Genomic DNA, 24,875 nt, shown 5'->3' with positions numbered 1-24,875 from the left:
GTAAATGGCAGATTCTGGCCCTGGACAGTAGTGATCTCGCCTTTACAAGGTGACACTGAGCTTGGACTGAATGCTCAGCCTTCTCTGACCTTCATCCCCTAGACATCTGTCCAACAGTGCCGTGGTCAGGCATGATTCCTTTCTCCTGTTTTCTAAGAAGGTGATGCTGAGCTGAGACTACATCTCAGTGGTTAGCTATTGAACATCCAAAACCAAGTTCAAAAAGCATCGGGTTTTATTCTTTTATTCTCCTTCCCCTGACCTTTCTCCCCCTTTTTGGAAGGTTTTTCATAACAGTACGTCTTAGTTAGTGGTTTTCTGCTCTGCTGGGAACAGATATCATGACCAAAGCAACTCTTATAAGGACAACATTTAATTGGGGCTGGCTCACAGGTTCAGAGGTTCAGTCCATTATCATCGAAGTGGGAACATGACAGCATCCAGGCAGGCATGAAGCAGGAGGAGCTGAGAGTTCTACATCTTCATCTGAAAGCTGCTAGGAGAAGACTGGATTCCAGGCAGCTAGGATGAGGGTCTTAAAGCCCACACCCGCAGTGACACACCTACTCCCAACAGGGCTACACCACCAAATAACAAGTGCCACTTCCTGGGCCAAGCATATTCAAATTACCACACAGGGTCTCTCTGTGTAGCCTTGGCTGTCCTGGAACTAGCTTTGGAGACCTCTAGCTGGCATCAAACTGAGAGAACTTTGTGTATGTGTGTGTACATGTATATGTTTGTGTATGTGTATGTGTGTGTATGTGTGTACATGTATATGTTTGTGTATGTATATGTGTGTATGTGTGTGTGTGTGTGTGTGTGTGTGTGTGTGTGTGGTTATCTGTGAGCCTCTGTAATACAGCCCTAGTGTTCCCTCTGTTACTGGAGATCATTACTTCTTCCAGTGATTTAAATATACTCTGTCTGGAGACATTTCCATCTGTATCTCTTGTTCTTTTCTTTACGTGGGGGTTATGGGAAGGGAGGCAAGCGCAGGATTCTTTCTATGTTTCACAGGCCTCAGCCTTCAGGACTGAACTTGTCTGTGAGCATATCGGGGGCTTTATTCCTCTGCATCCTCCTTTTTCAAGACTCTTTATTTATCCAGAAGGAGAAATCAGAGTAGGTCAGTTTGTCCTGAATGCCATGGCCCTTCAGGTAGGTCAAAAATTCATTTTGTTTTTGTGTTTGTTTGTTTGGGCTTTTTGAAACAGGGTTTCTCTGTGTAGAGACTGCTGTCCTGGAACTCCCTCTGTAGACCGGACTGTCTTGGAACTCCTAGAGATCCACCTGCCTCTGCTTCCCAAGTGTTGGGATTAAAGGGGTGGTGCACCACTTGCCTGGGCTTTGTTTACAGTTGATTGGTTGGTTGGTTGGTTGGTTGGTTGGTTAGTTAGCTGGTTAATTGGCTGGTTGGTTGGTTGCTTGCTTGCTTAGTTGGTTGGTTGGTTGGTTAGTTAGCTGATTAATTGGTTGGTTGGTGGGTGGTGTGGTATACAAACTGCTGTACAGTATAGAGGTCCGAGAACAGTATCAGGAGTCAGTTCTCCCCTTATACCATGTGGATCCCAGGATCAAACTCGGATCATCAGATTTTGCAGTAGGGGCCCTTACATGCTGAGCCATCTCCCCAGCCTTGCAATCCCTTCTAACCTTCAGAACATATGAACACCCTGTGGTATGTCAAAATGCCTGCTCTCAGGGAGCAAGTGATGGAGCCCCGCCTCCTTCTGTAGCTCCCTCTTCTCAGCATTATATACAGTGCTCTCACAGAGTAGCAGAGGAAAGGAAGACCTCCTCTTGAAAAAGATGGTAGCTTACTTTCTCATAACCATTCATGGGACTGAAGAGGAGACGGTCTTTTCCAGTGACCTTCCTATACTGATTTATGTCATGCCCTCTTTAAAAAAAAGAAAGAAAGAAAGAAAGAAAGAAAGAATAGAAAAGAAAAAAGAGACGTATTTCATGGAGCTGGAGAGATGGCTCCATGCTTGAGAATACTGGTTGCACTTCCAGAGGATCTGGATTCCGTTCCCACACTCACATGTTGGTTTGCAACCATCTAACTGCAGTTCCAGGGGATCAGCCCTGTGATTTCCACAGGTATCAGGCATGTACGTGATGCACAGACATACGTGCAAAACACCCATACACATAAACTAAAGACCGTATTTCATGCCGTCAGAAACTGCGTACAAAACATGTCTATCACAGACATAAAAACATGTCTCCCATAAGCTGGTTGCCATGGCGCACTCCCTTGATCCTAGCACTTGGAAGGCAGAGGCAGGCAGATCTCTGAGATCGATCAAGGATAGCCAGGGCTACACAGGGAAACCCTGTCTCAAAATGCCCTTTTCTGCCCCCCCCATCGGAAACCAAACCAAAGAAACAAAACCTCACATGTCTATCACATGCGTGTGGTATGAAAAAAGAAACACCAATATATTTGTTATCCAAATGTGCCATCTAAACATCCTTATGAGTGGAGTGACTATTCTTTTGCATGCAGCCTTTTATACCTTTGGGGCTGGGCGGGGAGGGTTATTTTAAGATGGGTAACTTAGGCTGCTTGCAAACCCAGCTGTGGGTGTAAAGAAAGATGACTCTCCAGCCTCCTGCTTCTACCCTATTCTGCCAAGTATTAGGATAATAGGCTTAAGTCACCACACCCGGTCATGGTTTCAATAATTTATGAGACCCTGCTCAGCTAGATTTCGTTTATTTTCCAGTCTGACTGAGAAACACGAGAGCCCTGCTCCTCAGAAGAAGATATTGACCGATCTGTAATCATGCACTCTGTCTGTGGCGTAGACTGAAAGCTCTAGTTTCCCATATCCCATACTGCCTTTCTTCATCTCCACATTTCAAAGACATTTTCCTGAATGGATCAGCTTGGGAAAGCCTGAACCTTTTCGTCAGTCACGGTCTGAGTGGAGATGGAAACAATTAGCCAGTCTCGAGAGGCAGAGGCAGGAGGATCTCTGTGTCTAGTGAGTTCTGGGCCAGTCAGAGTAACACAGTGTAACTCTATCTCAAAGAAAAGGAAGGATACACATATTTTTGTTTGTTTTGTTGGGTTTTTTTTTAGATTTATTTATTTATTTTATGAATATGAGTACACTGTAGCTGTCTTCAGACACACCAGAAGAGGGCATCAGATCCCATTACAGATGGTTGTGAGCTACCATGTGGTTGCTGGGAATTGAACTCAGGACCTCTGGAAGAGCAGACGGTTCCCTTAACCACTGAGCCATCTCTCCAGCCCAAGACACATATTTATAATCTTAGTTCTTGGGAGGTAGAGGCAGGAGGATCAGAAGTGCAAGGCCATTCCCAGCTATAGAGTGAGACATAGGCCTGTGCTCATAAGACCCTGTCTCAAAAAGCAACAACAAAAGAAGAAAAAAAAAACCATATAACCCATTAGGTACTAAAGACCTCGGGTGCTGTGAGTGAACAGATGCAAACTGGAGATTAATCTCATGATTGTACAAGCGGAGTGCTGGACCACTGGCATTAATACACTACTTCCCCCCCCCCCCCACTTTTTGTTGCTTTCTTTTTTAAGATATGGTTTTTCTGTGTAGCCCTAGAACTCACTGGGTAGGCCAGGCTGATCACAGATATCTACCTGTGTCTGCCTCCCAAGTGCTAGGATCAAAGTCACCACTGTGCCCAGCCACTATGTACATTCAAGCATTTTACGACATTTTTCATTTGTTTGTTTATGTGTATATGTGTACCGGGGCTTCTGGAGGTCAGAAGAGGACATCCGATCCCCTGGAGCTGCAGGTACGATAGTTGTGAGCTGCCAGGAGGGGTGCTGGGAACCAAACTTGGGTCTTCTGGAAGACCAGAAAGTGCTCTTAACCACTGAGCCATCTCTCCAGTCCCCAGAGTTTGAAATTTCAACAGTCTGATCATGCTTCGCTTCCTTTCCCATGAACAGGACTTGTCATTTCTAAGCCTGACATCTTATTGGAGCAAGGGAAAGAGCCATGGATGGTTACAAATTATATGACTTGTCCTTGGCACCCAGGTAAGTAAGACCTGGTCTTATTGGAGAAGTCACAGGGCTAACAGGACAGTGTGGCAACCATGTGTATGCCTGGTTACCCAAAGAGGCTAAAAGAGAGTATCTGATCCCTTAGAGCTGGAGTGGCAGATGGTTGTGAGCCACCATGGGCATCTGGGGAACTGAACCCAGGTTCTTTGGAAGAGCAGCGAGTGCACTTAACCAGTGAGCCACCTCTCCAATACACTTAACACCCAGTCCATCAATTTTGTCATTAAATAAAGCACTCTGCCATCTATCCTAACTTAAAAGGCTTATACTTCTATACCTGACTTACGTCCTAGTTTTAGATTGTATGCCATCTGAAAACCATCCTCTCAAATCTATATCATCTTTCTCAATACTAAACAGCTTGGATTTCAACCAGTCTTCAACTCAATCAGAAATCCAAGAACAACTAATAGTACCTGACAATATGAGAAGCACAAAACACAGCTTCTAAAACTTAGCCAATTTATAGAGACCACTGATCACCTGGACAGTCCCTCTTCCCTCAAAACATTGGAGCATCGGTCTTCAACCTTCTGGCCCAGGATCATCTGACAGACCTTTGTAATGCAGAATTTTCAAGGACTGATTACCTTGTCTTGGCAGATATTATCAGTCAACTATTCTGCATAGTTTGTCCTTTTTTTAAAAAAAATATTTATTTATTATCTATAAGTACACTGTAGCTGTCTTCAGACACACCAGAAGAGGGCATCAGATCTCATTGCAGATGGTTGTGGGCCACCATGTGGTTGCTGGGATTTGAACTCAGGCCCTCTGGAAGAGCAGTCAGTGTTCTTAACCACTGAGACATCTCTCCAGCCCTGCCCCCCTTTTTTTTCTGGACAGTATTTTGTCTGTAGATGAATTGGGACAATTCTTGCCTCTCACTACAATTGGAGCAACTCCATTGATGCTCAATTTCTTCTTAGACTCCAAGAAGGGGTGCTGTCAGGAGTAGACAGGTCTCTAGTCAAAGGATCTTTAATAAAGAAATGTCCATAAACCTCATATTATGTGGACTTCTGACACCTTTGAAGACTATCTACCTACACAAAACATTTCTGAACTGTGAAGCCTTGACTACTCTCAGCCATTTTTTATTGAATTATCTCAAAAACACCCTTTTAATTAACTCAGAACCATGAGTTTACTATCTGGCCCTTAACTCATAATGCTTAATTATCTAAAAACAGCTTATACTAGAAGTTATAGGACTGGGTCTAAACCTTGTATTCTTCAGTGTGTTGTATAGGCACAATTCCTATATGAAAGTGACAATATTAATCCCAATTTTATATTAATAAGAAATTCATACCAATGAAAACCTTAAATTTGTATCAAATAAATTCTGTACCAATATAAGAAATTATAACTTCAACTTTGTATCAACTCCAAAATTTTTACCAATATAAGATATAGCTATGTAATATTTTGTTTAAAAGTAAGTTTGCTAACCTATCCCTATTTGTCTATTTCTCTAACTTCTATGATATTACTATATCCCCCCTTTCTCTTCCATACACTTCCCTTTTACCTAAGAAGAATGGATAGAGAAGAGGAAAGGAAATGTAGAAATCCCTGAATTTAAACTCTCTAGTTCCCTTCCTGTCCAAAGCTACATTTGTATAAAGTATCTCTTAAAGACAACGTATCTATAATTCATAAAATAACCAGAACCATCCACCCCAACATAGGGAACTGGGACGAAGATCTTCTCTTATCTGCTTCCAGCTGAATTGGGGAGAAGAATTCCCTTCCGGGGGCCCAAAAAGAAATAGAAAAATTGGTTTTGTCAAAGTAGAGCTAGCTGGCATCATTTGCCTTCCAGTCACCCGCTGCTGAGAAAGTTCACTGCTTAGCTGACATCTTGACTATGACAATCTGAAAGGCTGGATAAACGAACTAGCTGTTCTGGAAAAGTTCAGGAAGCAAGTCTTTAAGAGAAGCAGCTTTGATGTAGCTGAGGTAGAATCAAACAAGGAGCAGAAATGGAAGCTCCCAGAATCTCAGTATCCCAGAGTATGGATTTCTTCAGGGCTGTCTTTCTCTTCTTCCATCCTGCAGCACACAAAACTTACAAATATCATATAGTTCTGTAAAAACATCCACATGAAGTGTGCAGGGTGCACGGATTGGTTAATGAAGATTAATAAAATTGACCGTCTTTCTTCAGGTTAGTTAGATCACATAATCAAACTGTAATATAATTCTGTATACATGCCATCTTAAAGTATGGTATGTAATAACAAGTTATGAGAAATTTGTTCCCAATAAATGCTATTGGCGGTGTCTAGACATTTTAGTCTCAGCCGGTTCCACAGCTGTCTCTATATATGGAGACATAAACATTACCACCTATACATCACCTATTTGTTGATTGTGTCAGTCTCCCTTTTCTTCTCGGTCACGAAGGTCTTCAGGAGGTCTCCCTTGGTCATGTCTGATCTTTATCAACTTGGGAGGAACCCACAGCTTTTCTTTTCCTGTGTAAACATAGGCATAACCCTTCCCCCAGCATAATACATTCCCCATTTTCCATTCTGATGTCAGGATATTCTTAATATAAACAGGCTGGTTTAGTTCAGTGTTTTTTTCCTACAATACAGTGTCTTTCAGCAGTTGTGCTGTTTTGTTCATTAGCATTTAAAAATGTTAAGGTTAATAAGGCACTACGTAGTCTATCTCTGGGGGGTTTTGTTGCCCCCCTTTTGCCTAATAAGCATCTCCTTTAGAGTTCAATTAGACATCCGGACAATTGCTTGTCCTGTAGGATTGTGTGAAATGCTTGTAACATGTTTTATATTATAATATTAAAAAACTGCTTCATCTTATTAGAGATATACACTGGACCATTTTCCATTTTAATTTGAATGGGTATTCCCATAATGGCCATAACTTTTAATGTGTAATTATAGAATCAGCCTTTTCAGACGATAAGGCAGTTGCCCATTGAAATCCTGAATATGTGTCTATAGTATGGTGCACATATTTTAGTTTACTAAACTGTAAAATGGAAGACATCCATCTGCCAAACTTCATTTCCTTGGACACCCTTGGGGATACTTCCTGTAGGCAGTGGAGTTTAATTATATAATGAGCAAGTAGGACATTACCTCACAATTTCCTTGGCTTGTTGCAAAGTGATAGAGAATTCTTTCTTTAAACCTTTGCTGTTAACATGGTATTTTTAATGGAATTCTGAAGCCTCTAGTACACTTGAATAGCTGGTCAATTTCGTTATTACCTTGCACCAGAGGGCCTGGCAAACCTGTATGGGATCTTACGTGTGTTATATCTATTGGATAACTCCTATTTCTGATTATTTGTTGTAGCTGAATAAATAGTGAAGTCAATTCAGAATCATCCTGAATAAGTTCAGCAGTCTCTATGTGTAAAACAGCCCTTTCTGCATATTGAGAGTCGGTTACTATATTAAGAGACTCTTGAAAATCTGACAACACCATAAGTATCGCATATAATTTCAACTTTTGAACTGACTTATAGGGACTCTCAGTCACCTACCTTACTTACATCTTCTGATGTATATCCTGCCTTTCCTGACATACTGGCACCAGTGTAAAATTTAGGGGCTCCAGATATTGAAGTTCCCTTTATTATGTTCTTTTTATGAACTGAAGTCACTTGCTTTTAGGGTATCTGTTGTTAATCTCTCCCAAGAAATTACTGCATGCTCTTTGCCAGTGTTCATCTTGTGCCCATAAGGAGGCAATTTCTGCATTAGTAAAAGGCACCACAATTTCAGCTGGATCCATTCCAACTAATTGTTGAAGTCTCATTTTTCCTTTTAGTATCAATTCACAGACCTCCATGTAGGTTTTTAGTTTCTTACTCTGTTTATGTGCTAAAAAATATCTATTCTAAGATATAATCTTCCCTCTTCATGAGAATTCCTGTAGGAGAATGAGTAGAAGGTAAAATGACTAAGATGCAGGCCATCTTTGGATCAATACGATCTAGATGTGCATCCTGCAATTTCTTTTCTACCAAAGCTAACTTTTTCTCGGCCTCAGTTGATAGTTTCGTTGGGCTATTTAAATCTTCATCACCTTGTAAGGTTTGAAATAAATTGCTTAACTCTTGAGTGGCCAAGCCAATTGTGGGCCTCAGCCAGTTAATATCTCCTAGTAACTTCTGAAAATCATTAAGGGTCCTTAATTGGTTTCTTCTGATTTGCACTTTTGTGGCCTAACCCTTGGCAGACTTATTTGATACCCTAGATAATTAATAGAATCCCCCCTTTGTATTCTTTCAGGGGCTATTTGCAATCCCCAGCAAGGCAAGTTTTTTTTTTTTTTTTTTTTTTATTATTTCATCAAACATTGCTTCCAGGATATTTATATCTGGATCAGCCATATACTGTCCATATAATGATAAATAATAGATTGGTGAAATTGTTTGCGAATCATCTCCAGTAGCTGTTGTATAAAATCCTGACATAAGGTAGGGCTATTTAACATTCCTTGTTGCAGGACTTCGCAATGATATCTATTTACTGGGAGAACTCTATTAAAGGAAGGTACTGAGAAAACAAACCTTTATCATATTCATGCAGAGGAATTGTGAAAAAACAATCTTTTAGATAAATCACTGTGATCAGCCATTCCTTAGGTAATAAAGAAGGCAGTGGGATCACAGGCTGCAGGGAACCCATTGGTTGAATAATCTTATTAATCAAGCTGAGATCTGTCAACATCCTCCATTTGCCTGATTTCTTTTTAATGACAAATACTGGAGAATTCCAAGGGCTGGTGGACTCCTCTGTAAGCTGAGCCTCCAGGTATTCCTGGCCTAGCTGTTTTGATGCCTGTAGTTTTTCCTTTGTCATAGACCATTGATCAATCCAAATGGGTTGGTCAGTCAGCCACCTTAGTGGCAAGGCTGTTGGTGTCTTAGCAGCAGTGGCTCCTTGGGGGTAGAGCTAAATTGTCAGCCTCTGTTGTATCTTGTTTATGGACAGCCTGGACAGTCTGTAACTGCCTTTGATAATGTTCTCTGATTAATTTAAAATTTTTATTAGAAGTCTTACGGTTTCATTGCCAGACACTGAAACTGAAGGGATGTTAATTTGGGCTTGCCACTGCTGTAATAGATCTCTTCCCCATAAGTTAATGGCTATGTCAGCCACATATGGCCTCAATTTTCCTACCTGACCTTCTGGTCCTATACATTTAAGTCACCTGGTGCTTTGCTTGATTTGGGGTAAAGTCCCAACGCTTTGAAATTGTATATCCACTTCTTGAAGTGGCCAACTAGCAGGCCAAGATTTTGGAGAGATGATGGTGACATCTGCTCTAGTGTCAACCATTCCTTCAATTTCTATATTGTTCACTAGTAATTTTAGTTTTGGCCTTTGATCCTCTATAGAAGTTAGCCAAAATAATCATTTTGGGCTCCCTCTGAGGCTTTTGGAATTGTCTACAGAACTTACCTCAGCCTTGTCTGGTCTCAGAACATCTATTTTTGGAGCAGTGACATTTAATTGTTCTGAGGAAGAGAACACTCCCTGCCTGGCATTGGGGCCTTCAAGAGGCCCCTCCTGGGAGATTTTTGGCAGGGTGTTGCCCCATTTGCCTGTTATTGCTCTACATTCCCTGGTCAAATACAGGCCTTTGCCACATCTTTGACATATTCCAGAAGGCATAGGTCCCCTTTTTGGTATTATTTTGGTTTTTCTTGCAGTTATATCTGAGATGACCCTGCTCACCACAGTTAAAACATTTGAAATCTTGGGTCACCTCTAGCTGTCTAGTGGCAGCTTCTCCCATTACAGTTATGTCAGGTGAGCAGGATCCAACATCACCTGTATATCTAATCCATCCATCTACTGATTCATCCATCTACTGATGCTAACCTTGCCCTCAGTGGTCTGATAACTTCCCTGCATACAGTATTCGAATTTTCAAAGGCTAAAAGATTCAGTTATTGCCTTTCTTGCTGCTGAGTCTGATACATCCCTTTCCACAGCTGAGGTTAGCCTTTGTAAGAAGTCAGGGAAGGTCTCTTTAGGACCCTGTATGACATGAATGAATGGTTCAAGTCTTTTCCCTGATTCTGCGACTTTGTCCCGGGCCTTTAAGGCTGACAACCGACATAATGCCAGAGTTTCTTCATCATACACAGCCCACACTTCTACCTCAGCAAAGCGACCTTCGCCAAACAGCTGATCTGTGGAAACCTCTACCCCTGGCTCTATTTTGTCAGGCTGTCTCTCTTGCCTCTTCTCTCCACCACGAGAACCATTGTAAACGTGACGCAGGCTCTAGGGTTGCTCTTGCCATATCTCTCCAGTCTTGGGGGATTATTCTATTTTTAATAGCCCACGAAATCATGATTTGTTTCACAAATGGAGAGTGCATTCCAAAACTAGTGACACTTTCCTTAAATTTCCCCAGTTCTAGTACAACCACGGGTTGCCATTCAAATTCCTGATAACCGTGTGGATGGTCTTCATCTGAAGGTCTTTCTTGTACATTAACCGGATAGACTAAAGTTTACTTTCTAACAACTTTCAGTTGGCTTTCTCTAATTTTTCCTTCTGTCTCTACTTGAGTATTTTCCTTAATTGAAATTTTAAATTCTTACCTTAAGAAGATTCATATCTCTCCTTTTGGAGCTCCTCCTGTTCCTTGAGTTCCTGTATTCTCTGTTCAAGGTTCTTTTTTTTTTTTTTTTAAAGATTCATTTATTTATTATATATTAGTACACTGTAGCTGTCTTCAGACACACCAGAAGAGGGCACCGGATCCCATTACAGATGGTTGTGAGCCACCATGTGGCTGCTGGGATTTGAACTCAGGACCTCTGGAAGAGCAGTCAGTGCTCTAACCACTGAGCAATCTCTCCAGCCCCTCTGTTCAAGGTTCTGCACCCACATTTGAATTCTTCTTCATATTGCAATTCTGATAGTCTGCTGTCCATTTTATTTCAATTGATTAATTTTAAAAGGTTATTCTCCAATTCTTGCTTCCAAACCTCATTATTTTCTCTTTGCTGCTCAGTCTGGTCTGCGAGCTGATGTATCTTCCAGCCCCTGTCTCCCACCTTCATTCTCATCTTTCTGTCTCTTATTCTGATCTATAATTTTCTGTGCCTTCATTTTACAAGTTAAAATGGACAGGGAGATGGGAGGGAGTGGGTGGATGGGGAACACTCTCATAGAGGCAGGGGGAGGGGGGTTGGGATAAGGAATTCCAGAGAGGAAACCGGGAAAGGGAATAACATTTGAAATGTAAGAAAATACTCAATAAAAAAAAAATGGGGAGAGCGTTCCAATCAGCTGAGTCTGTGATTCAAGCGTAATTAGCATCAAATACAAACAGCATCATCAGGGCGACCCACAGAAACATGAGGATCCCAAGTTCCAGACAGGCCTGAATTATGTGGCTAGACCCTGTCTGGGGGACAAAGAGGGATGGGGGGGTGGGGCAGAGTGGGGTTAAAAAAATAAGTCCTAAATTATCAGATACGTGGAAAGTCAGGTGGGAGGGGCAGTTGAACGTTTTTGCCACAAGATGGCAGCACAGGGCTACCAAAAAGAGCCACTGCAGCCAGCCGGTTCCTATACCTGCCTCCCACCACAAACAACTTTCTGTTCCTTTGCTTGCTTGCTGTTTTGTGTGCGACAGTATCAATACGTAGCCCTGGCTGTCCTTCATCACACGTCCTTTCCTGTGTTTGCTTTAGCAGACCGTCCTTTCTCCTGTGTTTGCTTCAGCGAAATGTTTATTCATGAGTCTGTTTCACCCGTGTCCACTTCAGGAAAACACTCCTTTGCCCCAGCAAGATACCAACCACCACCACTGACTTTCCAAAGAACCCTTCAGTCTCCACTTCATACGGGTGAAAGTAAACTTAATGCAAAAATATGTGAGTCTCAAGCTTTCTCGTTGTGGACTAGGGTGTGGCTTCTGGGCAGCACACTTGCCCTTAATGAGCTGGGGCAGAGCTTGATCCTGCACAAAAATAAATAAATAAATAAATAAATAGATATGCAGATGTTCCCACTAGACACAATGGGCTTTTGTTTGATCTTCTCAAAATTCACACTTGTTTATTTCTTCTATTTCTCCTCCTCCTCTTCTTCGTGCTAGCCTGGAACTTTCTGTAGCCAAGGCTAGCCTTGAACTCCTGCTCCGGGAACCTCCGCCCACGAAGTGTCTTTCTTTTTGCTGTACTTTATTAATTTTATTACTCGTATATGACGGGAGAGCCCGCCTGTGCCACAGAAGGACAACCTTACAGGAGGGAGCAGCAAGATACTTAACCACAGAACTGGTTCTGTAGCCTGTCTTTCTGCTTAACTGTACTGACTGAATTATGTTGTGAGCTCAACAGACCTCTAGCTATGGAGACAAAAAGGCTAAAAATTAAAAGTGAAATGACCCACTCACTAGCAGTCGGGCCTGGTGACTTATGGGGGGGAGGGTCCATCTTACAATTAAGCCTAACTCCTGGGGCCCCACCCAAATGGCCAGTTTCAGAGAGGGAAAAAAATAGCGGGCTGCCTGCCACCTTCACCTCCGTTCAGGTTGGATCCCAAAAGAAAGGTCTAGGAAGCTTAACTTCGCCTAAAAACAAACAAAAACCAAAACAAACCCCCACAATTGTTCTCTAAGGGAACACACCTCTTTCTCCCCCTGCTCTTTCCATCTCCCTCTCCCCCCTCCTTCTTTCCTCCCTCCCTCCCCACCTTTCCTCCATCTGTCCACTGTCTGTTCTTTTTTTATTTTGTGCATTGATTTTCTTTTTTGCCGGTATGTCTCTGTGAGGGTGTTGGATCCCCTGAAACTGGAGTTACAGACAACTGTGAGCGGCCATATAGGTGCTGGGAATTGAACCAGAGTCCTCTAGACGAACAGCCAGTGCTCTTTACTGTCCAGCCGTCATCTCTCCAACCCACCACTGTCAGTCTTCAACCTTTTTTTTTTTTTTTTTGAGACAGGGTTTCTACGTGGTAACCATGGCAGGGCTGGAACTCACGGTGTAGACCTGTGTGCCTCAGAAGCGCTGGAATTAAAGGTCTGAGTCACCATGACCCGCCTCTTTTTTTTTTTTTTTTTTTTTTTTTTCTTAAATCCGTTCTGGCCTAGTAAATGCCTTTATCTGTATCGAGTGCCTCCTCAAGAACACTGGGGAAGATCCTGACTTGGCACTCAGGAAACAAATAAGGAAACTAAGGCTCCAAGGTGCGACGATCACTCACTCTGTAGACAGAACGAGTTTCTCTCTGCCCTCACCGGCCCCCATATACCAGCCAGGGTAACCCTAGATAACATCCAGGGAAGGGCTCCTCCCCTGAGCCACCGTCTCCGCGAGCACGTAGTCTGCTGGGGTCACGATGACTGACTGACAAGTTGTAGGACTTGCTCCCTGACCCTATTGGACAAATCTGATTTGACCACGCCCCCATAGTCAGGGAGTCAGTGGGCGTGGCTTGGTATGCCTTTAGGGTAAAGTGCTGCATGTCCTTGGGCAAAGAGGGGAGGTGACTCGAGCTGCTGAGGACGCAAAATGAGGGCCTTACGGGTGAGGCCCCCCCCCACGGGCTGTGTCGGGGTGGAGGGGAACCCCACAGCCCAAATGCCTACCCTAACCAGGATCCGGAGTCTTGGAACAGGTGCACCCTTCAGAGTCTGGGACTTCCTCCCTGACAGCCTGAGTTTCCAGACCGCAGTATCCTTAACGTGGTCCAGAACCCTGGGTTTAAACCTCCGTTTACCCGAGTCCCCCTTAACATCCCAGAGAGCCCTAGTACCAGCTCTCATGGAACTTCCAAGCCACTGGGATCTGACTTTCTCCTATTAATCCAGCCCCTCCCTCAATCCCGAAGTACCTGTTTCTCAACATTCTCAGTCTCCGGGTCCCTCTCACAGCCTGAAGAGCTCCAAGATGTGGGCTCTAGGCACCGAGTCCCCGCTTGTTTGTTTGGTTGTTTGTTCTGACACAGGGTCTCATGTAGCCTAGGCTGGCCTCTAACTTGCTAAGCAGCTGAGTATGTCCTTGACCTCCCGACCCTCCTCCCTCCACCTCCCAACTGTAATAACCTATGTGTGACACCTCCCTTGGCGTTCTAAATGCTTACCAAGTAACTCGGGCTGGCCCCGAACTCCTGCTTTCCTCTTGAATGCTGGGATAAAGGCTTCCACCAATCTCTTGACAGCAATCCCTCCTCCGACTCTCACTGGTGTCATCTTACCTTAAGATACCTTGCTAGCTGTTCAACATAATCCCCCCCCCCCCCCCGTCCTGATCGCAAAGCGCCCCCTTCCTGCCGGATGCCCCCTGAGGGCAGATCTCCAGGTGCTGCGATCTTCCCATCCCCTCTCCCTCCAGGTCTCCCAGGCTCTGGTCCGGTCTTTTAGCTCCTCTAGCAGGAGCCACTTAGAAAACCGCGTAGCAGAGAAGCAGAAGCTCTTCCAGGTAGGCGGGACAAAGTCTCTGGACCCAATGAGGGGTGGGGGTAGCTGGGCCGGGGGAGGTGTGTGCCGCAACCAGCAACCCTATTCTCATCCCTCAAACTCAGGCAGACAATGATCTCCCGGTGCACTTGAAGGGCGGAGGAATGGACAACATCCTGTACAGACTGACCATGACGCTCACGCTGGGAGGTGAGTGACAAGTGCAGGGCCCACTGGCTTGCTCCAGTTGTAGGAAATAGCCAGGGTCTGGGTCCCTTGGTCCTTCAGAAGGGGCAGGTCCTGAGCTGACAAGGTCTGAGGACCCATTAGTGCTTAGGAAGGGAGCAATGGGTTACCTGTAGCCCTGAGGAAGTGGGGCTAACAATCGGTAATGCCCACCCCGGCCCAAAACAAGCTCCTGGCCTGGTCCAAATCCAAATGAGTGAAGTGGGAACTCCCCATGAGAAACCCGGTTTGGGAGGAAGGAGAGGGTGGAATTAGAGCTGGGGGAACCCAAGGAGAGCCTTTTAGAGAGAGGCCTTGCAAGAGGAGGTGGGAAGGGAAGTAGGGTCTCTTTTGATATCCAACTCCTTCCTAGGCACTGCCTACTGCTTATACTGCTTGGGCTGGGCCTCCTTCCCCCACAAGAAGTGACACCTGGAAGCGTGGAGGACTTGGACAAACATCAATAAATGTGCTAATGCCTTGAGAAGCCAACCCAGCTCCAGCCTGTGTGTCTGTGTCCTAACCCACCTCCCCACAGCCTGGGGTGTCTCCTCGCTCAGTGCTAAGCAAGTTACCGCAGATCTTGGTCCCTGATGCTGGACCAGCACTGTGCCTGTCACATAAACCTGCTTTATGGATGGATGCTGGGGGTTGGGGCAGAGGACCTCAAGTGAGATGGGAACAGGGCAGCAGCGGCATTACAACCTGGAAGGGAATCTCTCCCCTTGCAGAGGCCCAAGTGGGAGGGAGGAAAGGCGAGGGGCTGCTTCCAGGGCAGCCAGGGTTATGGTGCAGGCAGACCCTGTGGCAAAAAGGAGAGATGTTGACTGATCTATGACCAGAGGGCGGACAAGGATTGGAGCTGAGACTGAAGCTCACAGGGGATTTGGCTGAGTGGGAGAACACAGAATCCACCAGCAAATGTGTGTGTGTGTGGTGTGGGAGTGAATATCCGTGAATGTATGGTATGTGTGTGTGGTGTCTGAGTGTGTGTAGGTGCTGAGTATATGTGTGAGAAAAAGAATGTGTGTGTGATGTGTGTCAGGTGTGAGTGTGGTATTAGGGGGTATATATTGTGAGTGTATGGTTCGTGTATGTGGTATTAGTGTGTGTTGTGTGTGTGTATTATGAGAGTGTGGGGTACTGAGGGTATATCTGAGTATGAGGGTGTAGTGGGGGGTTATGGTGTGACTGTGTGTGTGTGTGCATGTTAAGAGATTTACATGTGCAAAAGCCCTGGGTTCCATCCTCAGCACCAATCAGTGAATCAGCTGGAGGACCTAAAGGACTGACGCTCAGATTGCTACAGTCATGACCCCAAGGGACAGAGGGTCACTGAGCTCTCTTAACAGCTTGGAAAGCTGCAAGTGGACCACTGGGGCTTCTGCGTCCCGTTCCCAGCCTGCACGGGATCCAGGTGAAGCCTCAGCAAAACCAGGCTGAGCCTCCACTTGGAACCCAGTCTGAGAAAAAAATACAGAGACCCAGCCCCAATGATCGGTGCCCCAGACCACTGGGGGGCTCCAGATGGTACTTTACTACTGCTATTGCAGAGGACTGGGGATCAGTTCCCAGCACCCCAGGCCCAGAGCGTGGCACATACACATGCACATTATACACATGCAACTAATAACCAAGTCACTCTCTAGAACTCATGTTCCCTCCTGCCTGGACTAGGCACCACCTGTCAGCACTCAGAGTCCTGGAGGAAGCAGGAAGTGGAGAGAGTTTATTTCCTCCTGGGCCTGACAGCTGTGCAGGGTCGGGGGACACAGTGCAGGCATAGGCACTAGGGTGTGTGGACCTGCCGTGGCCTGGAGTTTATTTGGCTGCCTGGGAGGTAACTGTGTGAGTGTGTAACAGGGTGTGTGGGGACAGGCGTGATCCTCCCAGAACTAAGACAGGGCCCTTGGGACATGGAGGCAACTGGAGTGCTAGGCTTGGCACACAGACGGGATGGAGGTAACGGAGGGTGTGGATTGGGCGTGCTGGGGTGGGGTGACCCTACAGCAATGGGACTTGTCTCAGAGCCAGGGGGTAACTCAGGGTGCGGCAAGCTGGGGCATGTGGAGTTCTGGCTGCTGGCCGGGAAGCCTGGGTACCAGATTGGGAGAAGAAAGGCCTCTGGGTAGCAGGGCCTGGTCATAGAAATGTGGCTGTAGACGGGATCAGGGTTCGAGGTGGCTCCAGCGAGAGCTGGGAACGGGCAGGTCTGCGACTCCCACTCAGGAATACATAGTCAGCTGCAACCACTGGAAGAGGAAAGCGGATGAGCAAAGGACCCTGGAGACCCAGGCACCTCACCCAGGGCCTGCTGGGTACGTGGGGTGGTAGGGGCTAGATGCCACAGCTGAGCACCACCCCAGGAAGAAGCCGTCTCACCTCCTGGATGTTCACTTGAATCTGGCCGGTGCCATTTTTGTCAAGAGATTTGAAAGCGCCTGGAAGAGAAAAGAAGGGGCGGGGGGCTTGGATGCTTCTAGAACGATGACCATTTCTCTTTTGTTGTTGTTTGATTCTGCTTTGTTTTGCGACAGGGTCTCACTAAGCACCCTTTGGTTGGCCTCAAACTCATGGAGAGTTCCCTGCTTCTGCCTCCAGAGTGCTGGGATCAAAGGCGCGGGCCTCCCTGACTGGCTAGAGGGTGACGTTGTTGTTGTTGTTGTTGATGATGAAAGTTAGTGCTCCACAGAACCCTCAAAAGCACTCAGTGGTGATGATGATGATGATGATAATAATAATTAATAATTAATAATAATAATAATAGTAGAAAAAAAGAAGAGGAAAAAAGTTAAATCAATAAAATGTCTAATTCCGTGGGCATGCGGCATTTTTAAATGAGGCACAGAATTCAGGTATTCTATAACACAATGATAAAGTATTGATCCTTTAGGCTTGAGGCACGGGACTCAATTCCCCTGACACCTCAATAAGTAAACAGACAAAGCAATACGGTGTGTTACAGGCCACATGACAAGATAGGACAGAAATCTGACTGCAACCCAGGCCTGTCCTTCCTGACACTGACCTACATCCTCTCCAGCTGTACCCAATACAGGCCCTTAAGAGGTTACTTGTCAATCTTGGCCTTAGTGGGGTCCCCACTCCTGCTACTACATCTGTTCCTTCCCATACCAAGGCTGAGTCACCACCTTCAGGTGGCCACATACAGTGTCCCTGGTGCCACAGCTACCACAGGTGACCTCTCCATTTCTTCTTAAATTTGATCCTCCTGCCTCTGTGTCCTGTGTGCTGGAATACAGGTGTGGGCATCTATTCACGCTAATGAGTGCCTGTTCTCAAACCCAGGGCTTCACGTATGCGAGGCAAGCACTCTCCCAACTAAGCTAGATCCTTGCCCTTTTAACTAAGTAACGAATGAACTAATCTTGGTTTGGGATGGGTCTAACATTACTCTTAGTGCACCACCTTCCCTCGGCTGCCAGATCAAAGGAGCTTTGTAAGCCACCGCTGACTCTGCCCCTCCCTGGCCTAGAACCTGCCGTGGCTCTACAATGCCCGAGATTGTCCGAGCACCCCTGAACTTGGTATCCACAGCACTCAGAGCACACCCCTGACCACCACTCCTGCTTCTTCACATTGCTCAAGTAAGCTCCCAGGCAAACACAGAGTCAGATTCTGACTTTGCAACTTCCTGGCTGGGTAGTGGCTAGGCGCAAGTGCTTTGCTTTACTGAGTGTTAGGTTTCACCATAACGGGAGGACGATAGTTCCTGTTTTAGAGATGGTCTTAGGACTCTTACATCAATCCTAATAAAAGTCTCACCTCAGAGTCAAAAGTTCAAGGTCACCTTAAGCTACAAATCAAGTCTCAGGTCATCCTGAACTACTTGAAAACCGGTCTCGAAAAACCAAGCAAGATGGCTCAGAGGATGGGGCTGGAGAGATGGCTCAGCAGTTAAGAGCACTGACTGCTCTTCCAGAGATCCTGAGTTCAAATCCCAGCAACCACATGGTGGCTCACAACCATCTGTAATAAGATCTGATGCCCTCTTCTGGTGTGTCTGAAGACAACTACAGTATACTTATAAACAATAAATAAATGAATGAGTCCTTAAAAAAAAGTAATTTAAAAAAATAAAAAAGAAAAAGATGGCTCAGAGGTTAAGAGCACTGTCTGCGCTTGCAGAGGATCCTGGGTTCAGTTCCCAGCACCCCTTGGCAGCTCACAACCATCTGTAACTCCAGTTCCAGGAGCTCTGACACCCTTTGGCATCGGGCAGGCATTTGGTGCAGCTATCCATGCCATGCAGGCAAAACATCCATAAACCTAAAATGTATGTTATAAATGAATAAATAGAAAGCTAGCTGGCATAGTAGCATATGCCTTTCACGCCAGCGAGAGAGAGAAAGAATAATTCCTCCTGCAAGTTGTCCTCTGAGCTCCACATGTAAATACAACCTTCATTAATAAATAAACCTGAAAACAGTAACAGAAGCCCCCACCTCTTTCCTCTCTTCCTCAATCGCTCTCTGTTCACTCCTCATCCTCTGTCCCAGTTCACATGTGCCATCCTCTAAGCAGCCTTCCCTCGTCCCCTGAGCTATGTCAGATCCCTCCTGGTCTAAACCTCTTCCTGGGCTTCCCGTCAAAGCCTAGATGGCTCTCACTACCCTATCAGAGGTTAAGAGCACCTACGGCCCTTGCAGGGAGTTCTGGGTTCAGTTCCCAGTATCCACGTGGTCATACAAGGATCCCAGCCACACAGGTCCCAGTTGTTACCGCCTGGTGAGCCCGGCATTGCTCATGTTAAGCTCTGACTTAGAGGAGTCCTTGGTCACTAAAGGTTAACAAATCCTCGCCCTCCCAGAGACCTGGAGTGTCACTCACGGAACATGGCGTCCAGCCTGACCAAGCAGCTGATGAAGTTATCGAAATCCATGTTCCCGCTCTCGTCTGAGTAGCGCCGGATGATCATACCATAGAGATGCTCGTTCAGGTGGAATCCTGGGAGAAACAAAACAAAGCAAATGCAGCAAACAGACCTTCTCAGTCCCCAATACAGTGGCGTGACTTGGCTCACCCCACTCCCTGCCCATCATAGCTCTGCCAGCCCACCTGCTGCCTCAAAGGCCCCTGGGAGTTCATGGCTACCAATGGTTCCAGATCGGTCAACATCAAAGCGCTTGTATATAGCCTACGGACAAAGAAGACACCAGTCAGACAAAGTGTCCCATAGCGTGGGGTCCCCGAGGCTGGGGGAGTTTCAGAGGCTACCACTTACCTGCCACTTCTTTATGTTGTTCCAGAGGTACTTGAACTCCTCAAAGCCCAGCTTGCCTGTGGTGTCACTCTAGCAAGAGGTTGTTAAGAACAATGTGACAAAATAGAGTGTGTGTGTGTGTGTGTGTGTGTGTGTTAATGCCATAGTGCTAACTTTTCTTTCTCCTTTTTAATTTTTTTTTTTGTTTTTTTTTTTTTTTTGTTTGTTTGTTTTTCTAAGACAAGGTTTCTCTACATAGCTCTAGCTGTCCTGGAACTTGCTCTGTAGACAGGCTGGCCTCCAACTCAGAGATCTGCCTGCCTCTGCCTCATGAGTGCTGGGATTAACCATAACGCTAAATTTAAAAAAATAAAATAAACTCAGGAGGCTTATGAGCACTTACCGTTCTTGCAAAGGACTAGGATTTGGTTCTTACAACCCAAATCATGCAGACTACAACCACCTGTGAAATTCCATCTCCAGGAGACCCAATGTCCTCAGGCATCTGAGAACACTCGCACACACGTGCAGACAAACATACGTGCACGTGAATAAAAGTAAAATAAGCCAAGACAGGCATGGTAGCACATGCTTATAACTCTCGCCCTTGAGAGGAAGATCAGGAGTTTGAATACACACTGACTTCCAGGCCGGCTTAGATCTCCTGAAACCCATCAGGAGAATCCAAAAATACAGTACAGTGTAATAAAATAAATCGGGTGAGGTAGTACACTGTAGTCAGGAAGCTGAGAGGCAGGAGGCTAGACCCAGTTCAAGTCAATCTGGGCTATATAGCCTTGCCTACTACATACGAGGCCTGGTCTAATCCCAAATCTCATACATACATACACATACAAACACACATGCACGTGTGTGCGTGCGCACACACACACACACACAGTGTGATGACTAAACCCAGATACTGTACCGCATGCACTGGGTACATGACACTAACCTGGGCATCCAGACTAACAGACAGCTCCTATTCAACACTCCAGGCCTGTCACCCGAGGTGTGCTTTTATTTATTTGTTTAATACAAGGTTTCAGCTGGGTATGTTGACACATACCTTTAATCCCAACACTCGGTAGGCAAAGGCAAGCAGACCTCTGTGATGGAGACCAGCTTGATCCACACAGTGAATTCCAGGCCAGCTAAGGTTACACAGTAAGACCCTCTCTTTTTTGGACAGGGTCTTATGTGGTAACCCCACCACTGAGGAAACAGAGGAGGAAGCGTTGAGAGTTTCATAGGATCCTGAGTCTAGGGATTATACAGAAAGACCTTAGAAGTCAAAACAAGGTTGGGCTGGGCCTGCTGGTGCAAGCCTTCAGCACACAGAGGGCAAAAACAGCCAGAACTCTGTGCTTTGAAAGACATCTTGGGGGCTACAGAGCTGGCCCAGTGGTTAACTGCACTCGCTGACCTTCCAGAGGACCTAGGTTCAAATCCCAGCACCCACATGGCAGCTTACAACTGTCTATAACTCCAAGATCTGACACCCTCACACAGACATACATACAAGCAAAGCACTAAAACACATAAAATTTAAAAAAAAATTTTTTTGAAAAAGGACTGTACAGTGCTGATTCACATCTTTAACCCCACAGAGCCTGGGGGGAGGGGCAGTTAGGAACTAAGGAGATGGCTCAGTGGGTAAAGTGTGGTAGGTGTGTACATACTCATGATTCCATAATAACTGTTCCATGTGCAAATGTTTATGTGTGTTTCTGTGTATATTCCTCCATATCCCACACATGTAGTTATGTTCTTGGTATATATACATATAACTATGTGAACATATGTACCAATGTACTATGCATGTAGTTATACATATAGATAGATAGATAGATAGATAGATAGATAGATAGATAGATAGTAAGTTTAGATTTGGGGGCTGGAGAGATAGCTCAGTGGTTAAGAGGACTTCTCTTGCAGAAAAAACCTGGGTTCGAATCCTAGCACCCACATGGCAGCTCACAACTGTCTGAGCGGTCTGACGCCGGCTTCTGTTCTCTTCCAGAGCCAGACATGCACTTGGTGCACATGCTTTCATTCAGACAAAACACTCATACACATCAAATAAAAATAAATACATCTAAAACTGATAATCGCATGGTGGTGGCCCACTCCTTTAATCCTGTAGCTGGGGAGGCAGAGGTGGGCAGATCTCTGAGTTCGAGGGCAGCCAGGTCTACAGAGTGAGTTCCAGGCCAGCCAAGGCAGAGAAACCCCATCTCAAAAGAAATCAATCAATCAATCTTGTTTAAAAGTAAATAGAGAAATAAAAGAAGCTTAGATTCTCAAGCCGAAACTCCCTAGTCCAAATTCCTCTCCTCCATTATTCTCCAAATGACTGTTTCTGCTATCCAAGTCTCAAGTCGCCTCAAGATTAGCTTCCAAGATCATCTGATATTCAAGTCAGGTGGATTCTGGGTGGTGTGGCCAGAGACAAAACCACTGTGTTTCTCTGAGCCTGTTTCCCTTCCTAGTATACTGTCTTTCTCTAGTACGGTATCTGTAATGGTTGGGTCCACTAAAGTAGGTAAAATTCCAGCTGTATTTTTATTTGTCATGTAGGTAGACCTGAGTCCTCAGGTATGAAGGTCTCACCTTGGCTGTCTTCAACATGCTTCCTAGAAAACACCCTCTTCACCCAGGACATCCTCCAGACTGGCCCCAAAAGGATACATCCATTACTGCCACCATGCTCCGACAAGTGTCAATGCCAAAACCATCAGTTTTCAGATCCGGGTCTGGGGGGCAGAGGGGGACAGGTTGGAGGTCAGAGGTCAGAGATCATCCCAGCCCGTGAGCCTCTAAACCTTCACCAGGCCCTGAGCCTGGTCACTTACGTCGGGTCACGACCTTGTTGAGGATATTCATGAGTTCTGTGGCGCTGACTTCCATGTCCTGATGGCAGAAGTTAAGTATTCAAGGGAGATAGAAAGAGGTCGGGATACCATAAAACAATATGGGAACTTCCGGGTTGTCATAGTCAGGTGACACAGACAAGCGACCACGCAGGATACTTACGTCTCCAGCCAGCTGGACAAAAAGTTTCCTGAACTGACGGACCTCTTCGCTCTCGTTGGCCTCAATATTAGAGTAATGGCTACGTGGGGGCTGCAGAGAGGCGATTTCAGAACAGACATGGAGAAACACGTCTCTCTCCTCATACCCAAGGGTCCCAGGGAAAAGTCAGAGAGGGCTGGGCAGTTTGAGGGCCAGGGAACCTGAAGTGAATGTAGCACGTAGCATCTCTGAGACCCAGGGCTTAGCCTAGGGGCCCTCAAAATGGACATTCTTGATGGCAGGGGAGTTTCCCAAGGAACGAAGGGGAGCCTTATACATAGGAATGGGGAGGATAATGTGGGTAACAGCCCTGAGGGGGAAAGGTCTCCACTTACCGGGGGCTCTGGGTTGTACTGCGCAGCTGCCTCGCTGAGGGGAGGAGACAAGGGTGAGTTAGCCCACGGGGGCAGAGCCTCCAACGGGCGGCAGAACGGTCAGTCAACCCCTCAAACTCCAGCCCTCCACTTCCTTATGGGGTCCCTCCTCCCCTCGTCCATCTCGGCCTCACCCAGTCCAATCATCAAGAGCCTGGTGCAGCCCCTTCTCTTCCTCCATCAGACCAACCCCTCCCACCTCCCAAGGGCCCACTCCACGGAAGAATTCTTACCTTGCCCAGGAACACCCGCCAATCACAATGTCAGAAGCATCTTCGCCCCAATCAAAAGCCCGAAAACCCACCAAACTTAACAGGGCCCGCCCCTTGATAAGGGGGTCTGTCTGCACCAGATTCCCTAAGCCTCATCTTCCTCTGATCAGGTCTTTGTCCAGAGTCTTATTCCATCGCTCCTTTTGCAGATTATATAACTTCCTGACGTCTACCTCTCCCGCCGTCCCCCATCAGCCCCTACTCTGCTTGGATCACCAAATTTAATTAGGTGTCAGGCACTTGCTCTAACCCAGCAAGGACTTTTACCCACTAAACCAATCAGCTCCCGACCACACACAACCCTCTCGGGGGTTCTGATCTCCCCTAAAACAGCAAGCTCCACAAAATCTTAAGAAGCCATGGAGCACCCTCAGATCCACCACCGGCTCCCCCCAGTGAAGGCTGGATACAGTCCCATAGACTCGTAGCTTCCCCAAACACTGAAGAGTTGCCCCCTCCCCGCCCCAGGAAAATGCATCCTATTTGTTGACCCACAGGAGCAGGTTTACTAATCCTGTTTTTTAAAAGTGACACCGGCCTCGTTAGGATTCACCTTTAGGGCTAGTTTTACGGTCTGGACCAGCCCAGCCTAATTAGGATTCCCAGGTCGGACTCTTAAGTGAGTTTCATTATTTGGCCCCGCCCCTTCAGGCCCCGCCTTACCTGATGGCGCTAATGACTCCGCCCAGGATGCGCATGGCCGTTCCTCCGCCTCCGCCACCTCCTCCCAGTCCCATGCCTCCGCCACCGCCACCGCCGCCGCCCGTAGCTCCGCTGATCAGGCCTCCGAGCACATTCCCCAGGCCCCCGCCCAGACCCCCGCCTCCCCCACCGCCACCGCCGCCCTTCAAGAACGAATTCACCAGGAACATGATTGCAGCTGAGTCCTGTAAAGAAAAAAGGGGTGGGTCAGCTTGTCGCCTAGCCAGGAGCCCAGCCCTTCCCGCAAAAAGAAAAAAAAAAAAAAAAAGCAACTATTTCCGGCAACTAGACTGGGGAGGAAACAGAGGCATTTGGATGGGGCAGAGTCCGGACAGGTGATGGGAAGGTACCCTGTCCCAGGCTTGACTGCATGTACAAGCTGGGCGTGCGTGGTGGCGCTCGACTGTAATCCCAGAAATTGGGAGGCTGAGGCTGGAGGATCAGTTCAAGGCCAGCCTCGGCTACAGCGCCTGCCTGGGTTACCCCTGTCTTGAAGCAACGGGAAAACGGGGT

General features: G+C 46.3%; 2 protein-coding genes and 1 long non-coding RNA gene across 3 annotated transcripts; 2 read left to right on the top strand and 1 right to left on the bottom strand.

Annotated features, from left to right (window-relative positions):
* Window positions 1–1,024: 1,024 nt before the first annotated feature.
* Window positions 1,025–13,133, top strand: LOC308413421. The gene is made up of 3 exons (XR_013974846.1): window positions 1,025–1,161; window positions 3,956–4,045; window positions 13,035–13,133. It is a non-coding gene; the product is annotated as an uncharacterized lncRNA (long non-coding RNA).
* A 397-nt stretch (window positions 13,134–13,530) lies between these two features.
* On the top strand, window positions 13,531–15,207 carry COX7A1 (cytochrome c oxidase subunit 7A1). The gene is made up of 4 exons (XM_080908381.1): window positions 13,531–13,618; window positions 14,426–14,512; window positions 14,616–14,700; window positions 15,089–15,207. Exons 1-4 carry the CDS (start codon window positions 13,604–13,606, stop codon window positions 15,142–15,144), a joined length of 243 nt encoding a protein of 80 aa, XP_080764507.1. The 5' UTR covers window positions 13,531–13,603; the 3' UTR covers window positions 15,145–15,207.
* A 1,216-nt stretch (window positions 15,208–16,423) lies between these two features.
* Window positions 16,424–24,547, bottom strand: CAPNS1 (calpain small subunit 1). The gene is made up of 10 exons (XM_080909118.1): window positions 24,324–24,547; window positions 23,350–23,383; window positions 22,976–23,065; window positions 22,795–22,852; window positions 22,631–22,695; window positions 19,961–20,029; window positions 19,795–19,873; window positions 19,567–19,683; window positions 17,098–17,156; window positions 16,424–16,967 (listed from the first exon to the last, which is right to left on the bottom strand). Exons 1-10 carry the CDS (start codon window positions 24,530–24,532, stop codon window positions 16,941–16,943), a joined length of 807 nt encoding a protein of 268 aa, XP_080765244.1. The 5' UTR covers window positions 24,533–24,547; the 3' UTR covers window positions 16,424–16,940.
* Between the last annotated feature and the right edge of the window lie 328 nt (window positions 24,548–24,875).

The sequence above is a fragment of the Micromys minutus genome (genome assembly GCF_963924665.1).
Source record: "Micromys minutus genome assembly, chromosome: 32".
Lineage (NCBI taxonomy): Eukaryota > Metazoa > Chordata > Mammalia > Rodentia > Muridae > Micromys > Micromys minutus.
The sequence above is the reverse complement of the archived record's forward strand: the minus strand, read 5'-3'. Positions and strand labels throughout refer to the sequence as shown.